The 19,326-nt window shown below is 43.8% G+C and overlaps 1 protein-coding gene across 1 annotated transcript in view; it reads left to right on the top strand.

Moving 5' to 3' along the window:
* Nucleotides 1-19,326, top strand: part of tyk2 (tyrosine kinase 2) — a 107,976-nt gene that overhangs the window by 74,547 nt on the left and 14,103 nt on the right. Inside the window, exons 11-18 of the mRNA XM_052042293.1 lie at nt 156-274; nt 4,511-4,690; nt 9,231-9,318; nt 10,537-10,664; nt 12,539-12,674; nt 13,531-13,682; nt 18,307-18,457; nt 19,226-19,320. Coding sequence (XP_051898253.1) covers nt 156-274; nt 4,511-4,690; nt 9,231-9,318; nt 10,537-10,664; nt 12,539-12,674; nt 13,531-13,682; nt 18,307-18,457; nt 19,226-19,320 — 1,049 coding nt within the window. The remainder of the gene's footprint in view (nt 1-155; nt 275-4,510; nt 4,691-9,230; nt 9,319-10,536; nt 10,665-12,538; nt 12,675-13,530; nt 13,683-18,306; nt 18,458-19,225; nt 19,321-19,326) is intronic.

The following is a 19,326-nucleotide window of genomic DNA, read 5'->3' on the forward strand; positions in this document are numbered from 1 at the left end:
GAGCTGCAGGAAATGCCCAACAGTTTGGGCATAGTTGGTGGAGAGAAAAACTGAGCAAACCAAATGATGTAATTTTGTTTTATTTAAAAATTGTTAATTCAAGAAAAAGTCCAATGCGTAATTGTTGACCTGCTCTGCTTTGTTTTGGCTTTCAGAATTCTCTAATTTGATAATAACAAGAAACAGCAAAAATGCTGACATTCGACCACTCACAGCTCAGTTAAATCTGAGCCAGCTTAGCTTTCACCAGATACGGAAGGAGGAAATAATTCAGGTGCGTGCATTCAACCTACCAGTTCAAGTGTTTTGCATGCGTTTGGTTGAACCAGTAATGTGATAGAGTGAGATTTTCCCTATTCATTTGCATTCAGAAGAATCGAAACACAATTCTCTAAGAAGTACAGATAGGGTGGATGTTGTGAAGCAGCTTCCTAAAGCTGGAGAGTTTTGGTGCTTCCTGGCAGGATAAGTAGTCAGCAATTAGATGGTTCATTCAGAAGGAAGTACTCTTTGGAATTCTCTACGCTAAAGGTCTGTAGATACTCAGTCAGTGAATATGTTCAACCATCAATTCGAGAGAGAGTGGTAAAAATAGACAGTAGGGATATTTTTAGTGAAGCAGCTTCAAAGGATGATGTGGTCCATTCTTCCTACCCTTGATGTTCTTGGCCTACCCTCGGCCAGGATTAGGTTTGCTGGAAGGTTGCCTTGTGCTGAGTCCTTCTGTTCCCCCTTGTCAGTTTAAAAATCAGAACTTTATCAGACAATTTGGAGACCCGAGGGCGTGTTGAGCACCAGGTCTGTCAAAAAAACAGTAGGATCTGCACAGCACTCATTGGGGGAGGGTGGAATAAAGTCGAAGATACTATGGATCAGATCAGCACACTTTATTCTCCCCAGACACACTGCCCATTACCCTTTCCCTCCTGCTCTCCACTGCAACATCTAGTTCTTCACTGAAGGATTTTTCACATAACTGGCACTCAATTTCCAAGTTTTATTTACTTTGTGCGAAGAAGGGATACATGCTTTCAGTCCCTCCTGTTTCCCAGAATTGAATTAATGGTATCGTGGTGGGTTCACATTAATCATGTATCTCTGTATACATTATTCTCTCAGACTCTTTCAGAGACTGTGTAAACCCAGTCTTTGCTTGGCATTCACACCTCTCACACTAAAACTGAAAGTACCATGGGATCTCCTTTCCTTAAGACACTGATGTCCTTTGGGATTCTCCTGTATACATGCTTAATAGTTGTTGTGTGATATTAACTTGGTAGTTCAGTAACATAATGTGTTTGAGTTGAGTGTTCCTTCAGGGCCAGATTGTTGTTTGTAACAAATTGATATTTTTTTTAAATCTTGGTTTTGCATAAAATAAAAACAACAAATGCTGTAAATCATCAGCAGGTCAGGCTGCATTTGCAGGAAGAGAAACAGTGTTTCAGGCTGAAGACCCTTCATCAGATGCAATACTCTTTGACCTGAAATGTTAACTGTTTCTCTAACCACAGACAGAGCCTGACCTTCTGAATATTTTTAGCATTTGCTGTTTTATTTTAGATTTCCATCACCTGATTTTTTTTTTGATTTTCACTTTGTTGGTTTTGCATGTTCAATTAAAAAAAAACTTGCTAAGCAATCTTTACACGCATTCTGTTGTGTAAAGAATTTTGTTGTGTTCTGTGGTTGAAGGTATTTGCTTTTGGAATTTCAAGCAAGAGGCAGTAGAGCACTGATTTCCTTATCTTCACTGGAATCTCAATAGGTGTCTCCTGAACCTTCATTCCTGTGTCCAAATGTTTTCATTCCTGTGAATGTTCTGTAAAATTCAGTTTGTTTACTCACCCACTTTAAATCTGTTTTACATTCTCCTCATCTGGACACCAAATGTGATTTAAGGGGACATTGTTGTTCAACAAAATTAATCTATTTTTGGCAGAGAAAACCCTAAGAAATGAAAGTCAGATTTATTGAAGGAAAATTGTGCTTGATAATGACATTAAGTTATTTGATGAAGCAAAGGGCAGAGAAATTGCTTTTGTATGGATTATTAAGACACTGGCCAAACGGACACCTAATTGGGCTCCTAGTTGATAAGCAGGATTTAAAGAGCAACAACAGACTGGATATAGAGTTGACAACAGGACAGGAAATGGGGTGTTGTGGCTGTTGTTTCACTGACTGAGGGAACTATACAGTGGTGTTCCCCTGAGATCAGTAACAGGACAAGTATTTATTGTCTATAATTAATATATTGTATATATTAATGACTTGATATTGGCAGTGCAGGATGTCATTTTAAAGTGTGCAGGTACTAAACTTGGAAAAGCAAGAGATAACAAGGATTGTTAACATAGAGGGGTAAAGACTGATTGATAAAATGGGCAAATACACGCTCAAACTATGTATGAATCTACGAACATACTAATTGCAGAGAGGTGTGAGTTGCTATCTTTTGGTGGGAATGATGAAAAGTTGCATGCTTTGAAATTGGACCCAAACCTGCCAAATTCTCAGTGAAAAGGTGGTACAAAAACAATGAAAAATCAATAAGAGTCAGAAGGGATATTAAAAATTATATTTTTTTACATGTTCTGAAATACGCTGCCTGTATGGGCGGGGGAATCACGTTAAGTAGGAGCTTTTGAAAGGAAATTGGATAAATACTTGAAAGAAAAATTATTGTAGAGAGCAATGGAAATTGGTATTTGGTTTATTAGTGTCACATGTACCAAGATACAGTAAAAAGTATTGTTTTGCATGCCATCCAGACAGATCATTCCAAACATAAGTACATCAAGGTAGTACAAAAGGTAAATCAAAAACAGAATGCAGAAAATGGTGCTACAGTTACAGAGAAAGTGCAGTGCAGGTAGACAAATAAAGTGCAAGGGCAAGGTAGATTGTAAGAGTTCATCCTTTCATACAAGATGTCTGTTCAAGAGTCTTATAACATGGAGTAGAAGCTGTCCTCAAGCCTGGTGGTATGAGTTTTCAAACTTTTGTATCTTATGCCCAATAGGGGAGGGGGGAGAATAGAGAATGACTGGGGTAGGAGGGGTCTCTTATTATGTTGGCTGCTTTCCTGAGGCAGCGGTAAGCAGAGACTGAGTCAGTGGAGAGGAGGCTGGTTTTTGTGATAGACTAGACTGCATTCGTACCATAGGTCCATCATTCTGAGATTAGCTGTTCCTAATTTTGGATCATTCCATTTAATATGCATTCTCTTCACATCCACCCTGTCTAATTCATTCATCATTTTAATGACCGGTCAGGACATCTTTATTTCTAAATCTTTCCCAATTGCTGCAATTTCTCAGTTCTATAACTATCCTTGTTAATATTTTTATTGGTCCTAATGCTGCCTTGTTCTCTTCATAAAACTGTCATCAGAACCATACATGTGTTGCATGACCATGGTCCAGTGCATGTTTCACATAGCTTCACGAGTTTGGAATTCTGCATCACTTGAAATGAAACCCTGTGCTTTGTTTGCAGTTTTAATTCTCTGCAAAATAGCTTTGAGTGATTTGTTGATCCATACCACGGTTATTTCACGTTCAATTTACTGACCTCATATTTCCAGTCTTCTGTTCTTATTTCATGTTTCCTGAACCTGCAGTATTCTGATTTTGTGTGAAGCTCTGGGGTGTATTTTTGAAGAGCAGAATTGAAAAGCAGATGATGTTTTAAAGTTGTGTTGAACTTTGGTTACACTATATTTTGAAGCTAGAAGGATGGAGGGTAATGGTGGGGAAGGGGGGAGAAAAGGAAACATTGTAGTTTGGAAGCTTGGAAAGTTTTAAAGTCAGAAGTACAAGTATTAATGTCAACAGGAAGATAATGAGTGTCAAATGATGAGAGGTTAGATTGGCAAATGTGTAAGGAAGAAAAGAACTTTTCATCTCAAATGATTCACAGCCACTGCAGCAGTATTTAAAATCAGGTCACCATTGTGACAAGAAATCTCAGCACCCAGTTGGCTTGTAGCAAGATCCCATCAATGTTTTGTGATTAACAACCAATTAAACTACTCTTAATTGATGCTGTTTGAAGGTTAAATATTGGCTGAAACAATGGAGAGAGCACATCTGCTCTTCTGATATATTTACATGGGAACTTTTCCATTTACCCCAAAATGAGGATGAATGTTGTTGATTTAATTTCATCTGAAACGAGCCCTCAGTGTTACACTGCAGACTCAACTGAGCTGACTTGCTCAAGGACCAAGGGCCTTGTTTGTGGATCTTCAGGTTTTTACAAAAAGACATTTGTGGAAATTGCTATCCAACTTGGAAATGGTCAAACCTCTGTTAGCCCCCAGGGAATCCTTCATGAATCACTTGGAATCCAGAAAAGAATGTTAAAACTCTTATGTGCAGTGTGATCGGGTTAGTACACCAACGCGCCATGTCACAAATTCACCAGAGCAAAGGGCTGTAGAGAGCAATAAGAATTCAAACCTGCCGTGAAAACTTCCCAATAATTGGTTAATTCCGTTTCTCAGGAGCACCACTTGGGCCGAGGAACTAGGATGAATATCTACGCTGGTCGGTTTTGTATCCGAGGTGAGGAGGAGGAAGACGAGGAAGAGATGAACTCCTCCAGTGGACCAAGGCACAGTGAAGCAAGGGATATTCGTGTGGTGCTGAAAGTGCTTGACCCCAGTCACAGGGACATTGCGCTGGTGAGAGAAACAAAAAGGAATTTATGACACTTAGAACTGGATCAGTAATCTGCTAAACTATGTTGCATGCAATTCAAAGGAGGAAGCGCTTGCATTTATATAGCGCTTTTTAAGACTTGAATGTCTCAAGTGGCTACAGTATTTTTGAAGTGTAATTGCTGTTGTACTATAGATGTGCAGGTCATTTTGTGGATATCAGCACCTAACAGTGTAACAAGACCATCCTGATGTTCACAATCTTATTTTAATCAAACTGTTGATCACCCAGATCCCTGCTTGGGCCCAATATTCACTAATTTTGTTATTATTCCCTCTCCCTAGTTACTATTAGCGGTTAGTGTAATACGTTACAGCGCTGGTGACCCAGGTTCAATTCTGGCTGCTGTCTGTCAGGAGTTTGTACATTCTCCCCGTGTCTGCGTGGGTTTCCTCCGGGTGCTCTGGTTTCCTCCCACATTCCAAAGACGTACGGGTTAGGAAGTTGTGGGCATGCTATGTTGGCAAGGGAAGCATGGCGACCCTTGCGGGCTGCCGCCAGAACACTCTATGCAAAAAATGCATTTCACTGTGTGTTTCAATGTACATGTGACTAATAAACATACCTTCTCTTCTCTTATCTTACCTTGTTATCTCTCAACCCCTTCCTGCAACCCTTCTCCATGGATTGAATTCTGTCATGATCACTCCACAGCTCAAATTCTCAACCTGGACCCCTTTGTCCTTGTGAATTGAGTCCAACCTTCCTTTAAAATCCAGTCTTTGAGGACATTCTCACCTCCCATATCAAGTCCATTTACCTCAATTAAGTTTTTGAACCATTCTAGGATGGTTTCTAGCCCTATCAAAGCACTGCAATAGTGCAATAACCATCAGAACTGAAATTTGTTACTGGGCAAATAAAGGTCAAGACAACTCCTCCTTTTCAATACATCTCCACATAAAAACCTTCAACATGTTTGACTTCTCCTCCAACCCTCCTTTACTTACTCTCCCTCTCGCTCTCTCTCTCTGTCTCCCCCCCCTCTCTCTGTGTCCCCTCTCGTGCGCTCTCTCTCTCTCTCTCTCTCTGTCTCTCTCTCTCTCTCTCTCTCTCTCTCTCCCTGTCTCCCCACTCTCTCTCTCTGTCTCCCCCCTCTCTCTCTCTCTCTCTCTCTCTCTCTCTCTGTGTCCCCTCTCTCTCTCTGTGTCCCCTCTCTCTCTCTGTGTCCCCTCTCTCTCTCTGTCTCCCCCCCCTCTCTCTCTGTCTCCCCCCCTCTCTCTCTCTGTCTCCCCCCCCTCTCTCTCTCTGTCTCCCCCCCCCTCTCTCTCTCTGTCTCCCCCCCCTCTCTCTCTCTGTCTCCCCCCCCTCTCTCTCTCTGTGTCCCCTCTCTCTCCCTGTGTCCCCTCTCTCTCCCTGTGTCCCCTCTCTCTCTCCCTGTGTCCCCTCTCTCTCTCCCTGTGTCCCCTCTCTCTCTCCGTGTCCCCTCTCTCTCCCCCTCTGTCCCCTCTCTCTCCCCCTCTGTCCCCTCTCTCTCCCCCTCTGTCCCCTCTCTCTCCCCCTCTGTCCCCTCTCTCTCCCCCTCTGTCCCCTCTCTCTCCCCCTCTGTCCCCTCTCTCTCCCCCTCTGTCCCCTCTCTCTCCCCCTCTGTCCCCTCTCTCTCCCCCTCTGTCCCCTCTCTCTCCCCCTCTGTCCCCTCTCTCTCCCCCTCTGTCCCCTCTCTCTCCCCCTCTGTCCCCTCTCTCTCCCCCTCTGTCCCCTCTCTCTCCCCCTGTGTCCCCTCTCTCTCCCCCTCTGTCCCCTCTCTCTCCCCCTCTGTCCCCTCTCTCTCCCCCTCTGTCCCCTCTCTCTCCCCCTCTGTCCCCTCTCTCTCCCCCTCTGTCCCCTCTCTCTCCCCCTCTGTCCCCTCTCTCTCCCCCTCTGTCCCCTCTCTCTCCCCCTCTGTCCCCTCTCTCTCCCCCTCTGTCCCCTCTCTCTCCCCCTCTGTCCCCTCTCTCTCCCCCTCTGTCCCCTCTCTCTCCCCCTCTCTCTCCCCCTCTGTCCCCTCTCTCTCCCCCTCTGTCCCCTCTCTCTCCCCCTCTGTCCCCTCTCTCTCCCCCTCTGTCCCCTCTCTCTCCCCCTGTGTCCCCTCTCTCTCCCCCTCTGTCCCCTCCCTCTCCCCCCCCTCGCCCTCTCCCCCCCTCTCGCCCTCTCCCCCCCTCTCTCCCCTCTCCCGTCTCTATCTGCAGCACACTCTCTCTATTTGAATTTTATATTTACTATTAATATTTAGATTTTTAAAATTGTTTTATTACATTAATTACTGCATTTAACACCAAAATATTAATTTTCTTTTTTGTTAATCATGCATACTAACTGCATTTGATTGACAATGCTTATTTGTATTTATTGAACTGTAGCTGGAGAGTCATTGTGATGATTTATTTTGATACTGCTTGCACTGTTATAATCCAGTGTTTGACTCCCATTTCATTTGAAGGCTACCCTTCTATTTTCATTTGAAAATTCATTAGATTCCATACGTGCTAATGATACTTGGTTCTAATTTAAACAGCTCTCAGGACAATTCCACTGTGTGGTTTTCTCATCCTGTTTCATCAACATCCATTGTTGAATGAGTAGGGATATGCAACTTTTAAGTTGTGGGTGTCACAGCATGGTTGCCACACAGCTCTGGCTACTGTTAATTGCCCTTAATGTGGGCTGTAGGAAAATCAGAGGAGAGCAATGGGCATTTGAGAGAGTAAGTTACCATCAAATAAGTCGGGGAAAGGGATGGAGACACAAGAAATTCTGCAGATGCTGGAATCTGGAGCAATATACAAAAAGTGCTGGAGGAACTCAGCAGGTCAGGCAGCATCCATGGAGGGAAATAAACAGTCGACATTTTGGGCCGAGATCCTTCATAAGGACTGGAAAGGAAGAGGGCAGAAGCCGGAATATGAAGCTGGGGGGAGGGGGAGGTGTACACGCAGGCAGGCGATAGGTGAGTTCAGGTGAGGGGGGAAGGTAATGGGAGGGGGAGAAGATGTAATAAGCTGAGAGGTGATGGGTAGAAGAAGAGGCAAAGGACTGAAGAAGAAGGAATCCAGTGGGAGAGGGCAGTGGACCGTGGAGGAGAGGAGTTGGGCAGGTCATCAAGGTGGGGGAAGGGAGCCACAGGAATAAGGGAAGACAAAAGAGTTGGGGGGTGGGGTGAATTAAAAGAAGGGGAGTGGTTACCGGAAGTTAGTGAAATCAATATTGAGGCCATCAGGTTGGAGAGTCCCAAGACGGAATATGAGGTGTTATTCCCCCAACCTACATCTGGCCTCAATGTGGCAGTAGAGGTGACATGGATGTGTTTGGTTCTGTCACAGACCCGATGGGTCTCGTGGCTTCCATCTATATTGTGGGAAATAAATATGAAAAATAATTGAGAAAGACCGAAGTCATTATCTTTGAGTCCCATCACACTATTATTCCCTTGGCCAACATTTCTGTAATTGTCTTAACCTGAGCCAAATTGTTTTTCAACCTTGATTTTCTGTTCTCAACCACAAACCTGCTCCATCACCAAGGCTACCTGTTTGCACCTCCTGTAATGTTGCCTTATTCCTCCCCAACTCCCTTCAGCTGCAATTCATCCACCTCTTGATAATCTCTAGACTTCATCATTCCAGTATTCTTGTAACCAGTCTCCCATCTTCCACTTTACAAAACTTGGTTCTCCATATTTTAACTCACTCCAAGTATCAGCACACCTGTGAGAGAGTCTTGTATGAACAACAACACCACTAACAGTGCACCATTCCTTCAGAATAATGCTTAAGTGACTGAACTGGGGTTGGAAGCCATCACCATCTGCCTCGGAGTCAAGAGTGCTGCAGCCTCTGTGCCTCTGTCTGTCTCATGGTCACCCAACAATATGCAGCATTGAAGTTGTCACTTCACTGCCAGAAGAATGGGAAAATAGGGTTGATAGCCCAAGACTAATGGTGAAGCTGTTGTGTTCTTGTTGGCTGTTAAGAGTATTGAGGAGTTATGATGCTGTGTGGACATCATCTCAGACAAGGAATTGAGATGTATTCAAAACCCCAAGGATAAGATTGAACCTCTATCCTTATGATATGAAATAAACAACCTTACAAAGAATTAATACTCTCAGTCTCCACAAGATATGTACAAGGTAAATAAGTCATAACTGTGCCATCAGCATATTTAACGAGCAAAATTGTGGGACCAGAAGATGGAAAAGAATTTGATCCTGAAAGGCAAAAAATCAGCTTTCAGGAAAATATAATCAAGCTTTCAATCTTAGCCAGAGCCATGGTTGGGTAAGATTAAGTAGGCTGTAGGCTGGAAGAGACAAAAGTGTTATTACTGAAAAAGCCATTCAGTGTTGGAACTAGCAAGTTTGGATATCAAGGAGTTGGGCTCCAATCTGCTGAATGGCTACCTTATGCGTTTGGGGTTTTGATCATGTGCACTCGAAAGGTTTATGTTCCAGCAGCTTTGGTCTTTTTGACACCCGACTATTTGACATGCATTGATTGATGTAGTTTATCTTTGTTCCTTTTGCAGGCATTTTTCGAGCTCGCTAGTCTGATGAGCCAAATTTCTCATGCTCACTTGGCCTTTGTTCATGGAGTCTGCGTACGAGGCTCGGAAAGTAATTTGCATATTTTTTTATTCCGTGTATTTCTTTGTCTGGCTTCGTTTATGAAGTAGCACAGAATCCCTACTTAATTGTGATGATAGAATTCCTGTAGTTTCATTGTTTCCAAATACTTGGTTCTTAATCTGTCGTGTGCATTTCGGAGAGGCATGATAGGTCACAGTAGTGAACAGGAACCCTTCCTAATATATATTTATTCTGGTGTCTTTTATTGGTCATCCTTTAAGCTGTGGTACCCTTTCTCTTGGCTTGGTTTGTAGTAAACCCAAATCTCTCCCATTGTGCATCCTGAACTGTCAGTAAGATGAATGTGAGCTGACCTCTGAAACAAAAACAGGAGACACTTAGTAGGTCAGGCAGTGTCTGTGGAAAGGGAAACAGAGTTAATGCTTCAGGTTGAAGACTCCTCTTCAGAACTGTTAACAGAAACTTTTTTAGTGAGCTGACCTCTATTTTTCCCCAGTGAATCACCTTGGTTTCACGTATTCCTCTACCTGGCTGAACACAGGGTCATGGTACATAAAGAGACCCTAGAGGTCATTGTTGTAGTTGAACTTTACCTCAAGCAGTTCCTTTTTAATCGTATACTCAATCTTCTCCCAGTGGCTAGGTAACATCATTGCCTGTTGCAAATAATTCTAATTAAAATCTGTTTATCTGCACCTCGTCCTCCGTGGGGAAGTGGAGGAGAAGGGATGCTTGTTCTATCCTCACCTTTTGAGTTGCACAATTAATTTAGTCACCTGCGTTGAATAGAAAAGAAATCAAGCTGTGAGCTGTCTTTTTGTAGAGGGTGCAATGGATCATGTGTGGATAGATGAAAAAATAGAGGAAGGTGAATCTGGGTGGGGGAGAAGAGGGAAGGTTGGGTTGGTGGTAAGAGGACATTAGGCTGGGAGTTAAAGGTTGGGGAGCAGTAAGGAAATACAAGTATGTTTCCCTCAGGAGTGCAAGCATATGTGTATTACATTTTATACGTGGTGTGGCCAGTGCCTTCCCTTTGGTTCTTTTTCCCTGTTTCCCCCCACCCCCCCCCCCCCCCCAAACCTCAGTCCCTCACTTTGTTCCCCTTTGTCCCTCTACACTGTTTCGTTCTAACTCCCATCTAGCCATCCTCCACCTTTTTTCCTCGTCCCTCCATCTCTCCCTCGTGCTCTCTTGGTCTGTCTCTGTGTCTCGTTGCAAGGTGATAATCACTGTCCTCCATTGCAGATATAATTGTGGAAGAATATGTGGAATTTGGACCACTGGATGTCATGATGCGAAAAGAGAAAGGGAAAATAAGCCCAGGGTGGAGTCTGACTGTCATTCAGCAGCTTGCTAGTGCACTGAGCTATCTGGTATGCATCAGTATTTAATCCACTTCCTGGTGAAGATCTCCAAGTAGATTTGAACACATTCTGTTTTTGCAACTAACCATTGCAACCTAAATTTTAAAAAAAATGGAAGTTTGAATAATTCCCTATTTTTGTGATGTGGGCACATTTGGTGCCTATCTCTGGACATCCTGAATTTTTCCTTGAACTGCCACAGTCTCAAAATGGGAAAGGAAGGAAAATGCAGAATTTTGACTTAGTGATTATGTAAGAATAGTGATATTTGCCCAAAGTTCTTGTTTAAAAAGCAGCAAACACTGGAAATGCACGGAGCTCCATTGCACAATGTTATAATAGCTCTTTGTTGCTTCTCAGAGCACTCAGTTCGTGAAGCATTCATGTTTCTGGGTGGTGTGCTAAGTTGCCATGTAAATATACCCAATAGATTACTTGGCTGCTTCCCCCTAGTATCTCAATGTGGAAGTGCAAGAGATACTGCACCATAAAGAACATGGAACAGTGCAGCACAGGAACAAGCTCTTTGGCCCACAACGTCTGTGCTGACCAGTCAATTTAAACTAATCCTATTTACATGTCCACTGTCTATAACCCTCCATCCCCAGCCTGTTCACGTATCTGCCTAAATGCCTCTTAAATGTTCCTATCGTATCTATTTCCACCACCTCCCCTGGCAGTGTGTTCCAGGCACTTCCAACACTCTGTGTTTTGCATCTCTCATAATTTTACATAATTCTATCAGTTCGCCCCTCAGCCCCCATCACTCTAGAGGAAACAATCTAAGTTTGTCCAACTTCTCCCTGTAGTTACTACTCTCTAATCCAGGAAACATCCTGGCTGAACCTCTTCTGCATCCTCACCAAGGCCTCCACATCTTTCCTGTAGTGCGGCAACCAGAACTGCACACAACATTCAAAATGTGGCCTAACCTTAGTTTTATACAGTTGCGTCGATGACTTCCTGACTTTTATACTTAATTCTCTGAACGATAAAGGCAAATTTACCATCCGCCGCCTTTACCAACCTATCTACTTGTGTTGCCACTTTCAGGGAGCTAAGGACTTGCACCCCAAGATCCTTCTTCCACCAATGCTCCCAAGGGTCCTGCCATTTACTTTATACTTTCCTCTTGCATTTGACTTCCCAAAATGCAACACCTCAGTCTCGTCCAGATGAAACTCCATCTGTCATTTCTCTGCCCATATTTCCAACTGATCCATATCCTGCCATATCCTTTGACAACCTTCCTCACTATCCATAACTCTGCCAATTTTCGTGTCGCCTGCAAACTTTATGATCAGTTCACCTACCTTTTCATCCAAATCATTTACAGATCGCAAACAACAAAGGTCCCACCACTGATCCCTGCAGACCACCACTGGCCACGTATCTCCAGCCAGACAAACACCCCTCCACCATGACCCACTGTCTTCCATGGCCAAGCCAATTTTGAATCCAGTCCACCAAGTCTCCATGGATTCCATGTGTCTTAATCTTCTGGGTCAGTCCTGAATTCCTCTGATATGGATCTGTTAGACAGAATTAACTTTTTTGATTGTGTGGCATTTAGCTTCTCCCATTAGTCTCCACTCCCAGGTTTGAGACTGAAAAGGATTTCAAATGAAACTGCATTTGAGTGGATGAGTGAGGGCAGGATCAGACGGTGCTCATGCCTCTATCAGTACTCAGTTCCCTGGGTTTGCGCATGAAGTAAACCTTGCAGTGGCGACCCATCAGCCTTCAAGGCCAGGATGGGAAAAAGTTATTTTTTGATTTCTCATAAAGTGCTGCTGTTGTCCTGAAGCAGTAGTCAATGTGGTAACAACCTGACCAGTGCTGTATCTTATAGTTTGACCTCCTTGTCTTCTTAAAACCCTCAGGAGGACAAAAACATGGTGCATGGCAATATTTGTTGCAAGAATGTTCTTGTTGCAAGGAAAGGATTGGAGGAGGGCAGCAGTCCCTTCATCAAAGTCAGTGACCCAGGCATCAGTTTCACAGTGCTCTCTCGAGAAGGTCAGTCCATACTCTTCACTTCCATTGGGATGGGATGATGTGGTGGTAGACTCAGCAATATGGATGACTCTTAACTCGGTTTACCAGTAATTAGAAATGGACAACATCCATGTCCCATGAATGAGGGAAAAAAGTTAAGTCTGGCTAACTATTTCTCTCATACTGTACTCTGAGATTTCCCAGTTGGTGAAGTGTTTGCTGTGATCCATTAGTGACGTGTTCCTGATCACCACTGGCAATTGTGTGCCTTATGGAAGGGGAATGCAGTCAAATGAAAATGAATAACATCGCCTGTAACTTATTGTGGACTCTATGGTTTGTGGCGTTTAATCCTTATCCCTTCTCGCCATAACCTAGACCCTTCCACCCACTCCCTCTTACTGCTGAGTCCCATACAGGAAGCATGACAACTTGGCACAGAGCAGCTTACTGTATCCTGATACAACATCCTAAATCCTTGCTGTCTCTGCCTTTTGCCACCTTGAAGGTAGACTTTATAGTTAATTCCCTTGACACTAATGTCTTCCTCTGTGGCTTGGTGTCAAGTTTTGTTCGATCATTCCCTTGCAAACCACCTTTGAATATTTTGCTTCATTCAAGGAATTTTTTAAGTATAAATTATGCAGGAACTGCAACAGGAGAGCAAGGGAGAAAGTGGTGTGGGCAAGTAGATGGGAAACTTGATTTGGAAACACAAACACAGTGAGGGCACCACTACCTGTTCACTTTGATTTGAATGCACTCCCCTTGCCTATCTCTTGATATTGTTCTGATTAAGCAACAAGGGATAGAATCTCAAGTTCTTGGTGGAGCAATTTGAGAAACCCTTAATTTTCGCTAATCCTTGGCTTTCTAGAACGTGTGGAGCGAATTCCATGGATCGCCCCAGAATGTGTCCAGAACGTTAACAAATTGAGCCTGGGTGCCGACAAGTGGAGCTTTGGAACAACAGTGCTGGAGATCTGTTGCAATGGAGAGGTTCCGCTGAAGGAACGAACTCTGTCAGAGGTAAACTGCAATCTCAGCTGGGCTGGGGCTGGGGCAGGGGCAGGGAGGATGGAGATGGGGCTGACCTGCAAAAATTGACCGAAGCACAAGCTGAATGATACCTGGCCACAGTAAACCAGTTAAAAGAAGGCAGGTTTTAACCTGTTGTCTTCCCAAACAATGGGCCACCACGTAAATGACAACAGTCGGTATGATGGCCTAAGCATCGGTTGCAGGGAACGAGAGGTAGGTATTAGTCCTGGGTGAGAACAAAGATAACTTTCATTTAGTTGCCTCGGGTCACAAATGATGGCCCAGTGATGTAAACCACTTCCCCAAAGATTCGCCCAGTAGCTCAGACGGTGAAGGTAAAATGTAGCTGTGCCCTTTTGGATTTGGACAATTCAATCTGGGTGGCGTGTTGGCTGTGTTATTGGACAAGGGAGAATTGGAAAGAGCCAGTCCAAGCTTCCACATTAGGTAGCTGTCCAGTGACTCTTGCGGGAAAATGAGCAGAAGGGTCATCAGGGTGAGAGCCACGCTTGGCTCCAGTCTCACTGCCACTCTCAAGGCCATAATGAAATCCACAGTCTTATGAACAGGTCAGGTGAGCTTACACCCTGCCGAAAAGCTCTGGAGGGATGAGAGATGTTCAGATTGTCTTTAAATGAGGTTTAATGGAATGGTAGCAAAATCATTGGGGGTTTTGTTGAAGCGGGTGTGGAGAATCTATCCCGGTTGACGGTTGGGTCTGCAACTTGAAGTTGTGGATTTAATATATTTGTGGAAAGAGTGAGAGGGGAAGTGGAAGTTCTTCACCTTGGTTGTCATGGTCACTTGGAAGCAGATTTCAGAGAAACTTCTGAAAGACAATGGCCCATGCAGTTGAAGAGTACTTTTTTTTTAAACAGTTATGAGGAAAGGCTTGTGAGGGACAAAACTGGACATCTGTGTCAGACAACAGGGCTTGTGGGCTGATGGCCTTCAGTGTGAGAAAGTCACCACCTTCTGTTGAGGTGGAGAGAATGAACTGGAGAGCACTTGAGGAATGTTAGTGTGCTGCCAAGATTAGAAAGAACATTCTACATTAGACAGTCAATACCAAGGCCAAGTGTTTGTGAGTTGTAAGGGATGGGGGGGTGACCATATTTACAAAGGTAAGCTGCCTATGGCTCCAGTTGTAAACAAACTGGATGTAGCCATTCTACAGTAATTACTTCCACAATTCATTGGATTGGATTGTGGTGGATCTGCCTGCCAACTCCATCTACTTTGGTTTGTATCCCTGAATATCATAGAACAATTACAGCACAATTCAGGCCCTTCGGCCCACACAGTTGTGCCGAACATGTCCCTACCCTAGAAATTACTAGGTTTACCCATAGCCCTCTATTTTACTCAGCTCCATATACCTATATAACAGTCTCTTGAACGACCCTATCTTATCAGCCTCCACCACCGTTTCCGGCAGCCCATTCCATGCACTCACCACTCTCTGAGTGAAAAAAACTTACCCCTGACATCTCCTCTATATCTACTCCCCAGCACCTTAAACCTATGTCCTCTTGTGGCCACCAATTCAGCCCTGGGGAAAAGCCTCTGACCATCTACCCTATCAATACCTCTCATCATCTTATACACCTCAATCAGGTCCCCCCTCATCCTTTTTCTCTCCAAGGAGAAAAGACCGAGTTCCCTCAACCTGCTTTTATAAGGCATGCTCCGTATTCCAGGCAGCATCCTTGTAAATCTCCTCTGCACCCTCTCTATGGCTTCCATATCTTTCCTGTAGTGAGGTGACCAGAACTGAGCACAGTACTCCAAGTGGGGTCTGACCATGGACCTATATAGCTGCAACAATACCTCACGGCTCCTAAATTCAATTCCCCGATTGATGAAGGACAATACACCATATGCCTTCTTAACTACAGAGACAACCTGCACAGCTGCTTTGAGCGTCCTATGGACTCAAACCCCAAGATCCCTCTGATCCTCCACACTGCCGAGACTGAGACCTGTCAGTCTTTGCAGTGTTTTGAGTTGACCTTCAATCCCAACCTTGATAACGTTTTGGGGAGAGATTATCAGGTTAAAGTAGTTTCCGCAAAACATGAAGTACTCAGCTCCACCATGAACTCTTTGTGTTAGCCAAGACAGAATCTTATTAGTTCCTGCTTGAAAATATTTGAGGCCAGTTTGTTGAGCAAAATGCAGCTGCCATTTGCTATGTTTGAACGCAAACCTCTTTATTTCCTTCTGTGTTGTTTGACCTTTCTTTGAGTTCCCTTTGGGTCTGCCACATGCCACTGTCTGGTTCGGAGGGCTGGCTGACAACCTTGTCCCAGCCATTTCTCAAACCAGACCCTGTGGGCCATGAAGCCCAGGGTTTGTTGGAGTTAAGACAGAGGAAGATTGTGCTTAAAAACCTTTGCCTTTCTTGTGTAATTCAACAGGTCAGGTCAGACAGGAGTTGGTTACGTTAGGAAGTGTTCACCTGTTGTTATCTGTGATCGCACACTGATTTTTTTAAGAGAGAGACCTAGATTTCTATAGTAAATGGAGCAAAACAAAATGTGGATGCTGGAAATTCAAACCAAAACAGAAAATGTTGAATCAGATCAGGCCGTATCGATGGGCAGAAACATGGAGTTAATATTTCAGATCGAGGTTCTTCATAAGAACTGGAAAATTGAGAAGGCGAATGAAGGCGAGAGAACAGAGGAAATGTCTGTGATAACGTGCAGACCCAGTTGTCAAGGTATTTACTTTAAAAACCAGCAGTTAGAGACGGAATTGAAAAATAAAACAAATTGAGTAGAAAGGTACAGCTACTTTCCTGGAGAGAAGGTTGAAGTTACCTGAAATTGTTAAATTTAATATTGATTCCCATGGCCATAACATAGCCAGACAAGAGATGAGGATCTGTTCCAGAGCTTACCTTGGATATCATTGGAGCTTGGACAAAGACAGAGGTTACAGAGAGAATGGGATGGAGAATTCAAGTGACAGAAGACTGGAAGCTCAAGGACACCTTTGTGGACTGAAAGGAGGTGCTTTTACAATGTCTTGTTCCTTCATTATTTTATCATGGTTGACTGGGCTCTCAGTTGTGTCTGGTCTGTTTCCTCTGTCGCCTCCTTCCTTCCATCCAGAACAAGGATAGGGTTCCCCTTCCACCCTATTAACCTTCACATCCAACAGATCATCCTACATACTTTCTGCCCCCTCCAATGGGATTCCACTGCCAGATATATCTTCCCCACTTCCAGCATTCCAGTTCCCTTTGCAATTCCCAAATTCTCTCTTCCTTCTCCACCAACCAATCTCCTTGTGTTCCCAGGCAACCATGGGAGATGCTATACTTGCCCCTTTCCCTCTTCCTATCACTCAGGGACCCAAACAGTTCTTGAGGTGAAGCATGAATTCTCTTGCACTTCCTCACATGGTGTTTTGCATTCTTTGCTTATAATTGGTCTCTCCACAATGGAGAAACAAAATACAGTTGGGATGAATAATTTGCAGAACACCTCCATTCAGTCTGCAAGATCAGCTCGAGCTTCCATTCTCTTGTTAAATTAATTCACTGTCCCATTCTCACTTTGACTTCTGTCTGCAACTTCCTACACTGCTCCAACAAGACCCAATGGAAAAACATCACATCATCTTTTTCAGGTGAACTACCCCACCTCACCTGACCTTGCTTTTTCTTTCTCCACATGTGCATCTGTTTCAGTTGGTTTTATTTTCCTCTCCTGTCTCCAAGTGCCAGATTTGAAAGTAATTGTTGTCGTGACAACTTCGGTCTGCACCCTATCACGGGCACTTCCTCCTCTCTCCACTCTCTGCAACTTAAAGCATCCTCTTCTTCTCACTATTTCAGTTTTGAAGAAGGATCCTTGACCTGGAATGTCAACTCTGTGTACCTGAAAATCAAAGAACTGCAGATGCTGGAAACTTGAAACAAAATCGAAAATGTTATAGGTGCTCAGCAGGTCAGCCAGCATCTGTGGAAAGAGAAAGAGTTAATGTTTCAGGTCCAAGACCTTTTGCTCGAGCTGTCCTGGTGAAGATTCTCAGACCTGAAACGTTAAGTCTGTTTCCCTTACCACAGATGCTGCCTGACCTGCTGAGTATTTTCAGTATTTCCTGTTTTGGCTCTGTTTCTCTGTCCACTGATGCTTCCTGAGCACTCCCAGCATTTCCTGCTCTTGCTTTGTATTTATGTCATTGCAGTTCAGGACATCCAACGTGCTTTGCTGCCAGTGGGATATTTGTGAAATGCTGTCACTGTTTTAATGTAGGTAGCACTGCAGTTATTGTGCAAACAGCAACCTCCTCTATTGATCTCTAAATCATGGTTTTTAGTGTTGGTGATTGAGAGAGAAATAATAGCCCAATACATGAGTGAGAGCTTCCAAGCTTCTCTTTGGAATAGTGCAATGGGCCCTTCATTATCCTGAGCTAGAAAGAAATTTGGTTTAGTATTCACCGAAAAAAGACCTGAATTTATTGACTGGATAGCTTTGCCTCAATTCTACCTGGGAGTCACCGCTTTCTGCTTCAGTGATGACTGTGGGGCATAATGAGCTGCAGTTAACATTGCATCAGATTGTAATATCTTTTTCCAATTCTGTTTTATTTACAGAAAGAGAGGTTTTATGAGATGAAAGGAAAGCTTCCGGAACCATCCTGTAAAGAGCTGGCAGACCTGAATAGCCTGTGCCACAGCTATGAGCCAAACCAGCGGCCATCTTTCAGGACAATACTGCGGGAGCTCACACTGCTGCAGCAACAAAGTAAGCGCTTCCCCCAGCTCCTGCTTCCTCTGCGTGTGCCTTTGTTAGTGCGTAGGTGGGAAATGGGCTGGTCCTGATCCCTGAGTGCAGGTTTTCAGTAGCAATGGGACTGAGCTGCTCGGTGTTTTCCAGCATTTCCTGCATTTGTTCATGGGGGGATGTAAACTTAATTCCATCAAAGTTGTCCAGTCCCTCCTCCAAGGTTAGTTAGGTCAGTCACAGAAAATACAGGGCTTACTCCAAGAATTTCTTCATTGTGAAGTGATAAAATCCTCGGAATGGAGGGGAAAGTCTGGAATTAGTGAAAAACAAAATGCTGTTGTTTTTAAGGGCTGCAATTGTTGTGAATCTATAGATATTGGTCATTTGAATGAATAATGACTCCTAAAGTCAGGATAACAAAATAATGAATCAAGAAAGGTTCCTGTATGACTGACACACGTTTACAGGGTTTGGTGTATAACTGTGCGACACCTTTTTGCTGGACAGTGTATGGTGAACTATGGACTTGTGGTAAAGACTTGTGAGAATGAATTGGAAAGGATTTAATTGAGGTCTGGGTAAAGTTCTGTACTAATGCTGCTCAGACTAGACAACTTCGAATCTTGGCACTTCCTCTATTGAAGAGGACGTGAACTGTTGGAAAAGTGAATTTACTTGCTCTGGACATTGACATATGTTTTAGTCATGGGCCACCCACAGTTCATGCTGCTCTCAGTACTGATCCATTTTTCCATTTCTAATGTTTTGTGGCCTGTTATATCCTAGATCCAGATATTTCGTGTGAAAACTCAGTGCCAACGGTCTCTGACCCCACAGTCTTCCAGAAACGCTACTTGAAGAAAGTCCGGGATCTTGGAGAGGTGAGA

This window comes from Pristis pectinata, chromosome 31, assembly GCF_009764475.1.
Source record: "Pristis pectinata isolate sPriPec2 chromosome 31, sPriPec2.1.pri, whole genome shotgun sequence".
Classification (NCBI taxonomy): Eukaryota; Metazoa; Chordata; class Chondrichthyes; order Rhinopristiformes; family Pristidae; genus Pristis; species Pristis pectinata.